Source organism: Coregonus clupeaformis, chromosome 7 (assembly GCF_020615455.1).
Source record: "Coregonus clupeaformis isolate EN_2021a chromosome 7, ASM2061545v1, whole genome shotgun sequence".
In the NCBI taxonomy this organism is placed as follows: Eukaryota; Metazoa; Chordata; class Actinopteri; order Salmoniformes; family Salmonidae; genus Coregonus; species Coregonus clupeaformis.
This window is the reverse complement of record NC_059198.1, coordinates 23818250-23835897: the sequence shown is the minus strand read 5'-3', so window position 1 is coordinate 23835897 and position 17648 is coordinate 23818250. Positions and strand designations below refer to the sequence as shown.

Below are 17648 nucleotides of genomic sequence, written 5' to 3'. Positions count from 1 at the left end.
TGTACTTCATCAGTATGGGAAGTTGAAAGACACAGATTGCCAACTGAGTTTACTTCTACAAAGAAAGAGAGACCTTTCCTACCACATTCTCTGGCAATGTTTATGTCTGACTACAGGAGTTGAAAAGACGGCACAAACAGATCTGGCTATACTACATACATAATATTTTGTAAATGTGTCAAGAAACCATGAATTAATTAATGAATGCGTGATGATTGGGTTACAAGGTATGTCAAACTGTCCACCAGGAGGAGACACCGTCACGTCTTGAACGAACGGATCTACTTCCAAATGATTGGCATACTGAGACGCCAATAGAACTTTAGACAGTCGCTATTGTTACCAACCCAAATGCAGATGTACTGTTGGTAGGCGGCACAGAACAGGAAATAGTGACAATGAATGATGCAGCTTCAGCTCCACAGTGCAAACATTTGTAAATTATCAATATTCAGGTATATATATGTCTATTAACATGCACTATTAGATGAGTTTCAAACCGGACGCTTGTTTTACTGGACTTCTGAAGTTTAATCCCAGCAAATAATATCGTTTTGACGGTAAGTAGCTAGCTAGGCTAACTGTTAGCCAGCTACTAAACATAACGTTAGCTCGTGATGAACGCCTAGATATCCTATCAAATAATTGTTTCTTCAATATCTAGTAGCTATAGACTTTCCCAGCTCTATTTTAATAAAGGGATAGTAACTACTATTGGCCATAATAACTAGCTACGTAGGCAGGCCTTTCGACTATAGATGTTTGCTAACCAGTTGGCTACCAACCATTTCAGCTAGCTAGCTAGCTAGAGCTGTTCAACACCTATTTATCACCATCTCAACTTTCATGACTTCTACCATCAAAATGCTCAAATACAGCCAACAAGTGTTTTTTCCCTGCTATGTAGCTATTCCATGTCACTGTAACAACGTATTCATCAGTCAATGCAGTTTGCTGCATTTTCTCTGATCTGTGCACCCTCTTCTGTCCACAGCAATGGGGGAGGTTGAGCTGTCCTGTCTGGCCTATGTGAAGATGTACCTGCATGGCTGTCTGTTTCCACGGTGCAGTGTCAATGGGCTGCTGTTGTCGTCCAGCCCAGCAGGTGGTGCTGTCTGTGTGACAGACTGCGTGCCCCTGCTCCACTCTCACCTACCTTTGGCTCCCATCACCCAGCTGGCTCTCACACAGGTAACCATTTAATAACCCGAGTGGTCTTTACTGTCAAACATATGTCTGAAATGACCAAATACATTTAGCTTAACCACTCATCCTTACCTGGCAGTGGTGCATGTACATTGTGGTTCAGTCTTTTGACTTTTCATGTATTTGTTATGCTGTAATGTATCATACCTTATTTGCTTCAGGTGGATGTATGGTGTGCACAGACACAGCAGAGGATTGTAGGATACTACCAAGCCAACGCCTGTGTGTCAGACAGCAGGTGTGGTCCAGCATCACTATCGACTCTGTAGATGTTAATTTCTCTTATCACGTAGTTTCAGTGGCCTGTTAGCCTGCTTATCATGTGCATATCACCTGTGTGTTAAACTAACCACTATCACATGTGTTAAACATTAACCATTCCTTCTCTTTCCCCTTCGCTGGGCAGCCCTACGCCATGTGCATTGAAGATTGCAGACAAGATTGCCGAGCAGTGTAACAATGCAGTTTTGTTAATGGTAAGCATCCACTGGGGTTTTATTGTCTAAATTCCTGTGTGTGTGTACATGGTCACAATGCAGATTTTTGGTATGTCTTTATGCTGTGTGCCATCTACTTCTCTCTTATGATCTATGGCTTTTCAGATTGATGGTGGAAAGATGTCTCCTGACTACAGGGTGCCTCCCATAGTGATGTATGAGCGGAAAGACACCCGCTGGACCCTCAAAGACAAACACACGTAAGAGCTGGACATCTCTGCTATCCTTCTTTCAAGATATTGTAGTTAACTACCGTTTGCTTTTCTGTTGATAACACACCTGTTATCAAATGCATTCACACAGTAACTGTGGCAACTGCATATGACTACATACAGTCAGGTCCAAAGATATTTGGACATTGACCAAGTTATTATTATTTTAGCTGTCTACCACAGCATATTGGAGTTGAAATTAAATAATGAATATGAACTGAAAGTGCAGACTTTCAGCTTTAATTTGAGGGTATTTACATCCAAATCAGGTGAACGGTGTAGGAATTGCAGCACTTGTTATGTGGTCCCCCTCTTTTTAAAAGACCAAAAGTAATTGGACATTTGGCTGCTCGGCTGTTCCATGGCCAGGTGTGTGTTATTCCCTCATTAGTTCATTTACAAGTAAGCAGATAAGGTCTAGAGTTGATTTAAAGTGTGGCATTTGCATTTGGAATGTGTTGCTGTTAACCCTCAATTTGTCCAAAGAGCTGTCACTGCCAGTGAAGCAAGCCATCATTAGGCTGAAAAATCTAAACAAGCCCATCAGAGAGATAGCAAAAACATTAGGTGTGGCCAAATCAACTATTTGGTACATTCTTAAAAAGAAAGAACGCACTGGTGAGATCAGGAACACCAAAAGGCCCGGAAGACCATGTAAAACAACTGTGGTGGATGACAGAATAATTACTTCCCTGGTGAAGAAAAACCCCTTCACAACAGTTGGCCAGATCAAGAACACCCTCCAGGAGGTAGGCGTATCTGTGTCAGTCAACAATCAAGAGAAGACTACACCAGAGTAAATACAGAGGGTTTACCACAAGATGTAAACCATTGGTAAGCCTCAAAAACAGGAAGACCAGATTAGAGTTTGCCAAAAAACATCTACAAAACCTGTAGAGTTCTGGAACAACATCCTATGGACAGATGAATCAAAGATAATCTTGTACCAGAATGATGGGAAGAGAAGAGTATGGAGAAGGGAAGGAACTGCTCTTGATCCGAAGCATACCACCTCATCTGTGAAGCATGGTGGAGGTAGTGTTATGGCGTGGGCATGTATGGCTGCCAATGGAACGGGTTCCCTTGTATTTATTGATGATGTGACTACTGACAAAAGCAGCAGGATGAATTCTGAAGTGTTTGGGCTATATTATCTGCTCAGATTCAGCCAAATGCTTCAAAACTCATTGGATGGCGCTTCACAGTGCAGATGGACAATGACCCGAAGAATACTGCGAAAGCAACCCAATACTTTAAGGCAAAGAAGTGGAATGTTCTGCAATGGCCAAGTCAATCACCTGACCTGAATCCAATTGAGCATGCGTTTCACTTGCTGAAGGCAAAACTGAAGGCAAAACGCCCCAAGAACAAGCAGGAACTGAAGACCGCTGCAGTAAAGGCCTGGCAGAGCATCACCAGGGAAGAAACCCAGCATCTGGTGATGTCTATGGGTTCCGGAGTTCAGGCAGTCATTGACTGCAAAGGATTTGCAACCAAGTATTAAAACTCACAATTTAATTTATGATTGTTAGTTTGTCCAATTACTTTTGAGCCCCTAAAATTGGGGGGGGATGTATAAAAATGGTTGTAATTCCTACACGGTTCATACAATAATTTTGACAAAACCCTTAAATTAAAGATGAAAGTCTACAGTTAAAAGCACATCTTGATTGTTTCCTTTCAAATCCATTGTGGTGGCATACAGAGCCAAAATGATGCAAATTGTGTCACTGTCCAAATACTTATGGACCTGACTATACATTGTATCTGAGTGAGCATGGAACTAAATTCCAATAGTGTCAGTAGCAAGGTTTCCATCCAACTGGCAACAGATTTATACAAATATTCTAAAATCTGCATGAAAAAATTCGAATTTTCCCACCAGAGATGTTTCCATCAAATTGACTTGTTGCAGATAAGTCTGTGTGTGATGACCTAGTTCACATAAAAATAACTATTGCTGTTAAATTCCCATGTACCAAATAAAAAGTACAAGTTAAATGGGTTTCATCGCATTTCCAGCTCTTCTGATGGTTTTGTCACAAAATGTTGCGTTATATAGCGTATGTGCCCACTCTGGTCTTGGCACGTGCACCCTAGCCAACAGCTTGCAGATAGTGCGGGTATAGCCTACATTAGATTATTAAGGACAAAATAACGAGATTCTCTTTGTCAAACGGCAGCCAAGCATCCATCATTATGTCACCAGAATAAGACTCCGAATATTTATTGGAAAGGAGCGTAAAGCTCATCACCGTGCACTTTCACCACCCTATGAAGTATATCATAACTTATTTCATCTGTAGCCTAATACATTGCATGCTTTCCCAAGTCGTAGTGGGAGGACCACGCAACATCATCGCGTGACTCCAAGTTTACTTCGATATGGTTATATCAATATTTGTGCATAAAAGCGTTTCCACCGCCATTTATCACAATTTTAGACAAAAAGATCCCACCTTGTTTAGCGTATTTTGTTTTGTCGACACTTGGAAAGTGTATCGCCAAATTAGCTTTTTTCATCAGTCATGTACTTTACTTGCATAAAAAGGTTGGATGGAAACCTGGTTAGTGTCAGTACCTGAAGAGGAAGTACAGATTCATTAGGATGGAAACCTGGTTAGTGTCAGTACCTGAAGAGGAAGTACAGATTCATTAAAGCTACCTTTGTTTTTCTTCCAGGATAATGCTGCGGCAGTGGGAGGAGACTCGGGAAATAGCCAGCCAGCTGCTGGATGCTGGAGATCACTCGTTATTGGTGGATTTTGACAGCCATTTGGATGACATCACTAGGGACTGGACAAATCAGAAACTCAATGCCAAAATAGCAGAGCTTGCCTCACCAGCCAATGGTAATGTCTGAAATAAACTTGCGGATTAATTTGTTGCATCGTTACATTTCAAAAGTTAGAATTATATGTCTTAAACCTACTGATACTGCAAATATTTTAAGAATCTTCTTTTTATTAACATCTAACAGCCAAATAAGCACATCATCATGATCATTTAGAAATATGAAATACATTTAATGCGGTCAGACAGAACACATTGAATAAAAGACAGGCATAAATAACAGAAATAATTAGTTTGACAGATCTGTGCAGTCTTCCGGTCTGTCCGGAGTGTGCCTTGTCAAGCCCAGCAGCAATGTTGTTAACCCACTTAAAACCACTGACAGAGATATGCTCATAGTTCACTGGCATCACAACATTATGTGCATCCTGTCCCACTGCTTTCAGTGGGTAACCTTTTATCAATTTATTAAACTACATCTACAAACTATAAAAAGTGTTCATGTGCTATTTTTCTTCTTCAAATAAACATCAGTTCACATTAATTTCTACAATACTAACAGATTAAAACGTCTGACAAGCCAGCCATCACCTTGTGCACTTAAAGGCTTAAGTAGACAATAGAAATTCAGAAAACTATACTTAATTTGTGCAATGGAGCAAGATAGAACAACAGATTGCCAGTTCAAAGGTGCGGAAAACAACCTTTCAGACATGGGTCCCTAGAACAATCTCCACACACCATAACGCTAGAACAGGGTTGCCCAACCCTGTTCCGGGAGAGCTACCCTCCTGTAGGTTTTCACTCCAACCCCAGGTGTTATTAACCTGATTCATCTTATCAACCTGCTAATTATTAGAATCAGGTATGCTAGATTAGGGTTGGAGCAAAAACCTACAGGATGGTAGCTCTCCAGGAACAGGGTTGGGCAGTCCTGCCCTAGAACAATATCCACACACCATAACCCTAGAACAATCTCCACAAACCATAACCCTAGAACAATCTCCACAAACCATAACCCTAGCACAATCTCAACACACCTGCTTTATACTGTGGCTTGTGTAATTTACTAATTGGGTACACCTGTAAAGTGACCTGCCATGCAAAACTGAGCCAATCTCAATTAACACAATTGACCAAACAATTAACTGCTTAACGTTGGGACTAATAGTAAGCACTGAGTTATGGAGAGAAGATTAACAAATACAAAACATAAACACACTTGCTCTTGAATACATACTTGCAAACACATTTAAAAGAGTCCAATGTCTCTAGTGAAGGAGCCTCTCCTTCAAAGTCTTAATATTATCGTTCTCTATAGAAATGTGCTTAACAAGCGTTACCACTTTCAGAAACAAAAACTACAGACAAGTTGGTTTCCTGCCTCTTAACGGTTGGCATGGTGATGATCAAATCACTGACCTTCAGCCTACTATGGCTTACGAGCCTGTCAGTGTTTCTCTCATATACTACTTAAAACAACTGTCAACAGTTACACTATCACAGACTATGTAAGCAACATGAGGACACAGAGAGGTATCTGAAGCAGTACCAGTCAGTATTCAAAGACTGCAACAAGGAGTAGAAGTATCTGACTCCATATAAAAGTGAATTTGAAACCATTTGGAACATCAGTATAACATCACAAGTTGGTAAAGGGCAATCCTGAGGGCTAAACCAAAGTGATGTCTTCCACTCCATGTAGTGCTATTCAGACAAGTATGTCATGCATCATGTGTATGACTTAGTATCAGATCAGAGTGCTTAATTAAAAAACGACTGGTCAATTATACAAGATGTCCTGTGATTGGATGCTAAAGGAAGGCTAAGGCACTTTTACCAGGTTCCGTGCTATCCGGGATCCTTGGGACGTCCCTACCCCATTGAAGTTGACATTTGTATATGGTTAAGGTTAGGGTTTAAGGTAGGGACGTCCCAAGGAGCTCGGATAGCAATGACCCTGGTACCAGGTTGATGGTGACATCTCCTGATTCGCTGGTTATGTTGCGGAGATAGGTCATTGACTCCTGGAAGTCTTCAGCTTCCTTGACCTGCTGCTGAGCCCAGGGTAGGGTTATCTGGAGGAGAGGGGGTGGGTGGTTCAGTCCCGCTTTATTTCACAGTGAAAGATAATGTGTAGCTGAAGTGTTAACAGATTCTGCGATATACATTTTAAAAGGTAATTTCAGATTGAGCCGACGAATGTACAATGCAGTCTCCGCTAAAGAGGGAACATTGCCTTTAAATTTCAATCACGCTGTAAAGCTGAATTTCTGCGATGCGGAGCCCCTAGTATTTACATTCTAAGGTACAGTGGCTTGCGAAAGTATTCACCCCCCTTGGCATTTTTCCTATTTTGTTGCCTTACAACCTGGAATTAAAATGGATTTTTTGGGGGTTTATATAATCTGATTTACACAACATGCCTACCACTTTGAAGATGCAAAATATTTTTTCTTGTGAAACAAACAAGAAATAAGACCAAAAAACAGAACTTGAGCTTGCATAATTATCCCCCCCCCCCCCCGCAGCAATTACAGCTGCAAGTCTCTTGGGGTATGTCTATAAGCTTGGCACATCTAGCCACTGGGATTTTTGCCCATTCTTCAAGGCAAAACTGCTCCAGCTTCTTCAAGTTGGATGGGTTCCGCTGGTGTACAGCAATCTTTAAGTCATACCACAGATTCTCAATTGGATCGAGGTCTGGGCTTTGACTAGGCCTTTCCAAGATGTTTCCCCTTAAACCACTCAAGTGTTGCTTTAGCAGTATGCTTAGGGTCATTGTCCTGCTGGAAGGTGAACCTCTGTCCCAGTCTCAAATCTCTGGAAGACTGAAACAGGTTTCCCTCAAGAATTTCCCTGTATTTAGCGCCATCCATCATTCCTTCAGTTCTGACCAGTTTCCCAGTCCCTGCCGATGTAAAACATCCCAATAGCATGATGCTGCCACCACCATGCTTCACTGTGGGGATGGTGTTCTCGAGGTGATGAGAGGTGTTGGGTTTGCGCCAGACATTTTCCTTGATGGCCAAAAAGCTCAATTTTAGTCTCCATATGTTTGGGGAGTCTCCCACATGCCTTTTGGCGAACACCAAACGTGTTTGCTTATTTTTTCTTTAAGCAATGGCTTTTTTCTGGCCACTCTTCCGTAAAGCCCAGCTCTGTGGAGTGTACGGCTTAAAGTGGTCCTATGGACAGATACTCCAATCTCAGCTGTGGACCTTTGCAGCTCCTTCAGGGTTATCTTTGGTCTCTTTGTTGCCTCGCTAATTAATGCCCTCCTTACCTGGTCCATGAGTTTTGGTGGGCGGCCCTCTCTTGGCAGGTTTGTTGTGGTGCCATATTCTTTCAATTTTTTAATAATGGATTTAATGGTGCTCCGTGGGATGTTCAAAGTTTCTGATATTTTTTTTATAACCCAACCCTGATCTGTACTTCTCCACAACTTTGTCCCTGACCTGTTTGGAGAGCTCCTTAGTCTTCATGGTGCCGCTTGCTTGGTGGTGCCCCTTACTTAGTGGTGTTGCAGACTCTGGGGCCTTTCAGAACAGGTGTGTATATATATACTGAGATCATGTGACACTTAGATTGCACACAGGTGGACTTTATTTAACTAATTATGTGACTTCCAAAGGTAATTGGTTGCACCAGATCTTATTTAGGGGCTTCATAGCAAAGGGGGTGAATACATATGCATGCACCACTTTTCCGTTATTTATTTTTTTGAATTTTTTTAAACAAGTTATTTTTTTAATTTCACTTCACCAGTTTGGACTGTTGTGTATGTCCATGACATGAAATCCAAATAAAAATCAATTTAAATTACAGGTTGTAATGCAACAAAATAGGAAAAATGCCAAGGGGGATGAATACTTTTGCAAGGCACTGTATGCATTTGCTACACCTTTTGTTTCCATTTGAACAGGTTTAACAGTTCTTTATGAGTAGGTGGGGAACGGCTTGGTCAGCTGTACCTGTATGATGATGAGTTTGCTGGATGGGTCCTCTGTATCACTGAAATACAAGGTGAAGCCACACTGAGGAGGGTCTCCCCCGTATCTGCGGAAGTGGTCCAGCTCTAAGGAACCACACAGAGTCAGTAAATACACACTGACTGCTGAAATACTCAAATCCATTAAGGGGACAAAAAAGAAGTGGGTGATCCTCACCAACAGACCAAGAGAGAGTGAACAGCCCCATGCCACTCACCCATTCTGAAAGCCTCTCTATCGAAGAGCCGCACGGGCTCCACAGCATGGTTCATCTTGTGGGGTCCCGCCGTGGCAGAATGTGGCCCTGTCCAGAACACCTGGCCCTGGCAGTAGCGCTTAGCATAGACCCCTATCCCCGTGGTGGTCAGGATCACCCCTTTCTCCAAGAAGGGCAGCAGGGTGGAGAGGGCCTGGAACTGGGGCCCGATGCCAGGGCTGGAGGTCAGGGTGGAGGGGGGGTCGGGCAGGGGGATGCGGGGGAACCCAGACACCATCGGGGTGGGGGGAACGGGCGAGGAGGGCAGATAGGCGATCCGGACATCGCTGCCCATGACCCCACGTTTAAGCACCACCTCTCCCATGTACTTCACTAAGACATGGAAAGAGTCCTGGGCTGGGGGGAGAGAGAATGATATTGAATGAGAGACAGCAGACTGCATTTTCACAGTGTATGTGATGAAAAACAGATCTGACATACTCTGTCTAGCATTTACTGCATCATGCATCATCAGTAGCATTACCTCCAGGGGGAGGGACGGTCTCGATCGTGAAGTTCACCTGGATCTCATTGACTGCTAGAGGAAGACAACAGAATGTCAAGAGCATGTCAATCAACCACATGCTATTCAAATCAAATCAAATCAAATTGTATTGGCCACATGCGCCGAATACAACAGGTGCAGACATTACAGTGAAATGCTTACTTACAGCCCTTAACCAACAGTGCATTTATTTTTAACAAAAAAGTAAAAATTAAACAACAACAAAAAAAGTGTTGAGAAAAAAAGAGCAGAAGTAAAATAAAATAACAGTAGGGAGGCTATATATACAGGGGGGTGCCGGTGCAGAGTCAATGTGCGGGGGCACTGGGTAGTTGAAGTAATATGTACATGTGGGCAGAGTTAAAGTGACTATGCATAAATAATTAACAGAGTAGCAGCAGCGTAAAAGGATGGGGTGGGGGGGCAGTGCAAATAGTCTGGGTAGCCATGATTAGCTGTTCAGGAGTCTTATGGCTTGGGGGTAGAAGCTGTTGAGAAGTCTTTTGGACCTAGACTTGGCACTCCGGTACCGCTTGCCGTGCGGTAGCAGAGAGAACAGTCTATGACTAGGGTGGCTGGAGTCTTTGACAATTTTGAGGGCTTTCCTCTGACACCGCCTGGTATAGAGGTCCTGGATGGCAGGAAGCTTGGCCCCAGTGATGTACTGGGCCGTACGCACTACCCTCTGTAGTGCCTTGCGGTCGGAGGCCAAGCAGTTGCCATACCAGGCGGTGATGCAACCAGTCAGGATGCTCTCGATGGTGCAGCTGTATAATTTTTTGAGGATCTGAGGACCCATGCCAAATCTTTTCAGTCTCCTGAGGGGAATAGGCTTTGTCGTGCCCTCTTCACGACTGTCTTGGTGTGTTTGGACCATGATAGTTCGTTGGTGATGTGGACACCAAGGAACTTGAAGCTCTCAACCTGTTCCACTACAGCCCCGTCGATGAGAATGGGGGGCGTGCTCAGTCCTCTTTTTTTTCCCTGTAGTCCACAATCATCTCCTTTGTCTTGGTCACGTTGAGGGAGAGGTTGTTGTCCTGGCACCACACGGCCAGGTCTCTGACCTCCTCCCTATAGGCTGTCTCATCGTTGTCGGTGATCAGGCCTACCACTGTTGTGTCGTCGGCAAACTTAATGATGGTGTTGGAGTCGTGCCTGGCCATGCAGTCATGGGTGAACAGGGAGTACAGGAGGGGACTGAGCACGCACCCCTGAGGGGCCCCCGTGTTGAGGATCAGTGTGGCAGATGTGTTGTTACCTACCCTTACCACTTGGGGGCAGCCTGTCAGGAAGTCCAGGATCCAGTTGCAGAGGGAGGTGTTTAGTCCCAGGATCCTTAGCTTAGTGATGAGCTTTGAGGGCACTATGGTGTTGAATGCTGAGCTGTAGTCAATGAATAGCATTCTCACGTAGGTGTTCCTCTTGTCCAGGTGGGAAAGGGCAGTGTGGAGTGCAATAGAGATTGCATCATCTGTGGATCTGTTGGGGCGGTATGCAAATTGGAGTGGGTCTAGGGTTTCTGGGATAATGCTGTTGATGTGAGCCATGACCAGCCTTTCGAAGCACTTCATGGCTACAGACGTCAGTGCTACGGGTCGGTAGTCATTTAGGCAGGTTATCTTAGAGTCCTTGGGCACGGGGACTATGGTGGTCTGCTTGAAACGTGTTGGTATTACAGACTCAGTCAGGGACATGTTGAAAATGTCAGTGAAGACACTTGCCAGTTGGTCAGCACATGCTCGGAGTACACGTCCTGTTAATCCGTCTGGCCCTGCGGCCTTGTGAATGTTGACCTGCTTAAAAGTCTTACTCACATCGGCTACGGAGAGCGTGATCACATAGTCATCCGGAACAGCTAGTGCTCTCATGCATGCTTCAGTGTTGCTTGCCTCGAAGTGAGCATAGAAGTGGTTTAGCTCGTCTGGAAGTCTTGTGTCACTGGGCAGCTCGCGGCTGTGCTTCCCTTTGTAGTCTGTAATAGTTTTCAAGCCCTGCCACATCCGACGAGCGTCAGAGCCAGTGTAGTACGATTCAATCTTAGTCCTGTATTTACTATTTGCCTGTTTGATGGTTCGTCGGAGGGCATAGCGGGATTTCTTATAAGCGTCCGGGTTAGAGTCCCGCTCCTTGAAAGCGGCAGCTCTACCCTTTAGCTCAGTGCGGATGTTTCCTGTAATCCATGGCTTCTGGTTGGGGTATGTACGTACGGTCACTGTGGGGACGACATCATCGATGCACTTATTGATGAAGCCAGTGACTGATGTGGTGTACTCCTCAATGCTATCTGAAGAATCCCGGAACATGTTCCAGTCTGTGCTAGCAAAACAGTCCTGTAGCTTAGCATCTGTGTCATCTGACCACTTTTTTATTAACCGAGTCACTGGTGCTTCCTGCTTTAGTTTTTGCTTATAAGCAGGAATCAGGAGGATAGAGTTATGGTCAGATTTGCCAAATGGAGGGCGAGGGAGAGCTTTGTATGCGTCTCTGTGTGTGGAGTAAAGGTGGTCTAGAGTTTTTTTTCCTCTGGTTGCACATTTAACATGCTGGTAGAAATGAGGTAGAACGGATTTAAGTTTCCCTGCATTAAAGTCCCCGGCCACTAGGAGCGCTGCATCTGGATGAGCGTTTTCCTGCTGATTTATGGCCTTATACAGCTCATTCAATGCAATCTTAATGCCAGCATTGGTTTGTGGTGGTAAATAGACAGCTATGAAAATATAGATGAAAACTCTCTTGGTAAATAGTGTGGTCTACAGCTTATCATAAGATACTCTACCTCAGGCGAGCAAAACCTCGAGACTTCCTTAGTATTTGATTTTGTGCACCAGCTGTTGTTTACAAATATACACAGACCGCCACCCCTTGTCTTACCGGAGTCAGCCGTTCTATCCTGCCGATGTAGCGTATAGCCCGCTAGCTGTATGTTATCCATGTCGTCGTTCAGCCACGACTCGGTGAAACATAAGATATTACAGTTTCTAATGTCCCGTTGGTAGGAGAACCGTAATCTTAGGTCATCCAATTTGTTCTCCAATGATTGAAGATTGGCTATTGGAACTCCCCAGAGTGAAGAGACAGAGTAGCTGAGAGATCCAACACCAATGAACATAGAGATTCAGTGTCTGACAGACATTTGGAGGACAGACATGACATTGTGTTAGTAAGACATAAGACTTACTCCGAGGACTCTTCAGGATGTCTGAGGGCTGATCAACCTGGTCTAGCTGCACTGTAAGAACACTTTCCTCAATCTCCTGAACAGACCGATAAATAAAAACATCAAACATGTCGGTGAGACAGACCGACATGAATAATAGAGATGCAACTTGTTTCCACTGGATTGTTATTTTCTCCTCAAAATGCCAGACCTACCATGGTGAATGGCAGGGAGGTGGTGACTTCTTTCATCTGTTTGACCTTCACCACCTCCTCTTCCTCCTCCTCGATGTCTGAATCACGGCTCCTTCTCTTCCTCCCCCCTGCTCGGGCCTTTATGTCAACACTCCCCAACGCTGTGAAGAGAAAAGGGACCAAATCAAATGTTATTTGTCATGTGCCGAAAACAACAGTGAAATGCTTACTTACAAGCCCTTAACCAACAATGCAGTTTTAAGAAAAATAAGTGTTAAGTAAAACATAGATAAGTTTTAAAAAATAACAAAAAAAAATAACAAATAACTAAAGAGCAGCAGTAAAAGAACAGTATGGAGGCTATATACAGGGGTACCGGTACAGAGTCAATGTACGGGGGCACCGGTTAGTCGAGGTAATTGAATTTGTTTACTGCACTTTAACCTGCTTTGAAGTTGTCTCCATAGCTACGAACTATATGGAGTTATTGTTGTGCTGATAACATTTGCACCGCTGACTCTGGTATGACTATGTCCCTTTGGATTGACTGAGGGAACTAGAGTAGAGTACTGCATGTGGTAATGGAGTTGACCAATATTAAAATGTCAATCTTCTCAACCTCAAGTGAAACTTCCTCAAACTTAAAGAATGCTCACGGCTACACCCTGTTTCTATTCCCAGATACTAGGTATGATGATGTGGTTATAGATGTATACACAAGTCCAAAGGATCAAAAGATAATTGCTGCAAATAATTGCTGGAACATCTTAGCAGATGAGTAGAAATAAACATAGCATAACAAACTAACAGTGTGTGTGCTTGGCTCACCTTGTTCATTGATGGGTACGAGGCGGTAGACTTTGTATGGTTCAGAGATTTCCAGCTGTGACCTCTCGGGTTCCTCTCTGAACTCCGGGCTCTTATTGAGAGCAACGCGCAGCCGGGTCTTCCAGGAGGCAGGGTCCGCACGACCCCCCTCAGACAACTTCCCCTTAAACACTGCCCATGCCTGTCAAGGAGTAGGAAGAGAAGGCATTTAGATTCAGGAAGTAATATCTACTACTGTGTTTTTAATAGATTTTACATGACGAGCCTACTGTAAAATGAATAGTTTATGAACTAGCAATGATAAAGTTCATAGTGTCAGGACCTTGAAGATGGCACCATCCACTTCGCTGCGGAAGTCTTGTTTCCCCCCGTGTTTCCAGGGGATACGGAACATGGTCTTGGCGTCGTTGTCCCATATCAGGCCAGGGTATTTCCCACTGCTGACCTGCACCAAGACATTCAACAGGATAGAGTGGGGTGAGTCTAGGGCAACACTCAACCCATTTCCCAGACAGCCAGTACACTGACTGTACCAATCACTATGACATACCAGCTGAAACACTTAAGACACACTCACCGTAATCAGCTGTTACAGTGCACACACATTTGCACAAAAGGGACTATTGACCCCATCCTCCACAAACACTCACCTGTTCTACCATCCAAGAGCGTAATCTGCGCGTGGAGCGAATTTTCCCAGATGCCATAGCTGTGAAGACACAGTATAACTTTATTTTAATCTAGTTTGGTAATACAATTGTTTTGTCTGCTGTTTGAAGATAGTGTACAAAACCGAAAAGTTAAAAGATACAAAAGCGAGCAGGAAGCACGTAGAACGGATCTACCGCGTATCAGACTTGCTTTCAATGAAAATGACAGATCCATAACACATTTCTATGTGAATTTGGTCGGGTAGCTCACATTGTTACATACTGGACCTTTAAATAATGATTATATGTGAGTAACTATTTTGCCAATGATGGTTTGACTGTAATAATACTTAGACATAATAAAGTATGAAATAATTAGCCACATGGGACCTAATCACTTTGACTGTAAATTAATGACTTCTTATTCTGCATCGGTTGGTATTAAATTATGAACAGCAGCAGCAGATAATATCAAACTATTAGTCTCCATTTAAAAATAGCAAACTAGATAATAAATCAACAAATTGCTCATAAAGTGAAACTGTTTTGCATACAACTTTTCCACAGATTTATAATGATTGTCATGAATGGAAACAGTTTTTTGGGGATGATCTGGTTTCGCTTACCTTAGGTTGCGTTTCCTAAATTTCCTCACTACAGCTGAGCGCACCCGCGCATAGCACTTTCATCAGAAAAAAACAGAAATGGTTTGCTTGCTTCCGGCAGAGCAGAGGAAGACACGCGTTTTCCCAGAAATCACGTGACTTTACAGAACTAACGTTGGTCCTGTTGTGACGCCAGCGGGCGACATATCGCTTAAAATATGGCCTATGCTCAGAAAGTAGTCTCCCTAGGCAGAGCCTCCCACAATTAACACCCAGACTGCATTCCAAACACGTAAAAGACACACCCTCTCCCCTCAGCCCTCAAATTAAGTCGTCACTTTTAATGACGTATCATGAGACGGGCATTAATGTGGGGATTCAGGTTCTCTGTAGAGAACTCAGACAGTGTTCTTGTTCTTTACCAGGAGCAGTGGTGTAAAGTACTTAAGTAGTACATTAAAGTATTTTTACTTAAGTCGTTTTTTTGAGTATCTATACTTTACTTTACTTTATATTTTGACTACTTTTACTTTTACTTCACTACATTCCTAAAGAAAATTATGTACTTTTTACTCCTTACATTTTCCCTGACACCCAAAAGTACTCGTTAAATTTGTAATGCTTAGCAGGACAAAAAATGGTAAAATGATCAATAGAACATCCCTGGTCATCCCTACTGCCTCTGATCTGGCGGACTCACTAAACACATGCTTCGTTTGTAAGTGATGTCTGAGTGTTGGAGTGTGCCTCTGGCTATCCTAAATAAATAAAAAACAAGAAAATGATGCCGTCTGGTTTGCTTAATATAAGGACTTTGAAAATATATATACTTTTACTTTTGATACTTAAGTATATTTTATCAATTACATTTACTTTTGATACTTAAGTATATTTTAAACCAAATACTTTTAGACTTTTACTCAAGTAGTATTTTACTGAGTGACTTTCACTTTTACTTGAGTCATTTTCTATTAAGGTATCTTTACTTTTACTCAAGTATGAGATATGAGTACTTTTCCCACCACTGACCAGGAGGAAGGTGGGAGATGAGGTATGCTTGAGGTTGTAGTGTATTAGGATTATGGAATGTTGTTTATCTTAGTTCAAATGTAGCAGTTGGAGGGTGACGCCCCAGGGGGGATAGGTGATTGGACGAAAAAGGGAGCAACCCATTTATTGCCATTGTTTATAAGTAGGACCTAGACAAAGAGCGGGCAGAGGCATTCAGATTAATTTGGGACGGTGCTTCTCCAGACACCGCGGGTCTGTAACTTATGCTGTAAACTTGTGATATTAATAAAAGCTTCTAATCACGGTGCAGCCTAAGCGGACTCTTTGATTGACAGCAATAGCCACCAACACCCGACGGGACACGACAAGGTTTAATGGGGGAAACATGGAGAGGGTGGGAGCCTTCAGGTTTCTTGGGGTATACTTTGACACTAGACTGACCTGGGCAGAACACATTGAGAGAGTATTGGGAAAGTGTGCTTTCTGACGGAGAAGGAGTGGGGGGCTGGGGGTTCCTCATTGAGAACCATGTATTGATCCGATCTGTAATAGACTATGGCAGTATAGCGTATGGTTCAGCAGCCCGGACCTCATTAGAAAGGCTAGATGTCATACAGGGGCAAGGACTCAGAATATGTAGTGGGGCGTTGAGGACCTCCCCAGTGGCTGCACTACAGATGGAGGATATGCAGATTATAATTATTGTTTACAATGACGGCCTACCCCGGCCAAACCTGGACAACACTGGGCCAATTGTGCGCTGCCATATGGGACTCCCAATCATGGACCGCCCTTGCCCGGAAATTCGTCACTTGTTCGTGTTTTCAGTCATCATGGAACCACCGGTAGCTGTTGTGTGTGCTTTATATGCTCTACAGTCAATTATGATTGCATTTCATATCTTGGCTAGAAGACAACGCATCTGCAGACATCGAATACCAGCCATCCGACGATATCAGATTGTAGTGTATGGAGATTATGACTTTGCTAATGTTTTCAAGTGGAACCTGAGAGGATGTTTATTCAGTTTCAGAGGGAGTTGTTTTAGAGTGACACCCCATAGAACAGAGGGAGTCTGTGTGTTGTAGACAGGGGATTGGACAGTAGAGGGAGCCACCCATATTTTGGGAAAGATTATAAGTATGGGCTAGCAACAAAGAAGATTAGAGCAGACATTTTCTTTTGGGACTCTGTTCTCCGGGTGATCATGACATCTGTAAACTTATGCTGAAATCTTGTGATATGAATAAAACTTATGATCAAAGTTCAGTATAAGCGGACTCCTTTGTTTAACAGCATAATTAGCAACATTGACTCGACACTACAAGATAAATCGAAAATTATTATGTATAAGTGTGATGTGGCCCCCGTGTAGCTCAGTTGGTAGAGCATGGTGCTTTCAACGCCAGGGTTGTGGGTTCGATTCCCACAGGGGGCCAGTATGAAAAAAAAAGAAGAAAATTGTTTTATGCACTCACTAACTGTAAGTCGCTCTGGATAAGAGTGTCTGCTAAAATGACTAAAATTTTAAATGATGTCAGGGAAAGTTGTATGCGCTAGCTAACACTTCCAAAAGCTAACCAAACAAAAACATCACTACTTTTACAAGACGTGTTTGTGCCGTCATGTGCATTAGTAGGACAATTTCGAATGTATTTATATTTGTTTTTACTTACACCTGTATGTTCACTTCTCCATATTGATGTTGGTTTTAAGTTTAGGCTGAATTTTCTTAGCTG

General features: G+C 43.1%; 2 protein-coding genes and 1 non-coding gene across 5 annotated transcripts; 2 read left to right on the top strand and 1 right to left on the bottom strand.

The window, feature by feature from the left end:
* The first annotated feature begins 356 nt into the window (after positions 1–356).
* Positions 357–5203, top strand: LOC121569226 (ER membrane protein complex subunit 9). 2 transcript variants are annotated; one of them, XM_041880018.2, is made up of 6 exons: positions 357–560; positions 995–1191; positions 1368–1444; positions 1613–1682; positions 1809–1903; positions 4598–5203. In XM_041880018.2, the coding sequence occupies exons 2-6, from the start codon at positions 997–999 to the stop codon at positions 4776–4778; spliced, it is 618 nt and encodes a 205-aa protein (XP_041735952.1). In that variant the 5' UTR covers positions 357–560; positions 995–996; the 3' UTR covers positions 4779–5203. The 2 variants fall into 2 exon arrangements, with proteins under 2 accessions (XP_041735952.1, XP_041735953.1); XM_041880019.1 differs by having other exon boundaries at positions 363–455.
* Positions 5204–5576: 373 nt separating this feature from the next.
* Positions 5577–15108, bottom strand: LOC121569227 (interferon regulatory factor 9). Of its 2 annotated transcripts, none has more exons than XM_041880021.2 (10): positions 14920–15108; positions 14294–14352; positions 13966–14088; positions 13644–13824; positions 12837–12976; positions 12643–12718; positions 9441–9491; positions 8918–9313; positions 8683–8786; positions 5577–6786 (listed from the first exon to the last, which is right to left on the bottom strand). In XM_041880021.2, exons 2-10 carry the CDS (start codon positions 14348–14350, stop codon positions 6628–6630), a joined length of 1287 nt encoding a protein of 428 aa, XP_041735955.1. In that variant the 5' UTR covers positions 14351–14352; positions 14920–15108; the 3' UTR covers positions 5577–6627. The 2 variants fall into 2 exon arrangements, with proteins under 2 accessions (XP_041735955.1, XP_041735954.1); XM_041880020.2 differs by having other exon boundaries at positions 9441–9494; positions 14920–15107.
* A 2163-nt stretch (positions 15109–17271) lies between these two features.
* Positions 17272–17348, top strand: trnae-uuc. The gene has a single exon. It is a non-coding gene; the product is annotated as a tRNA-Glu (tRNA).
* The last annotated feature ends 300 nt before the right edge of the window (positions 17349–17648 follow it).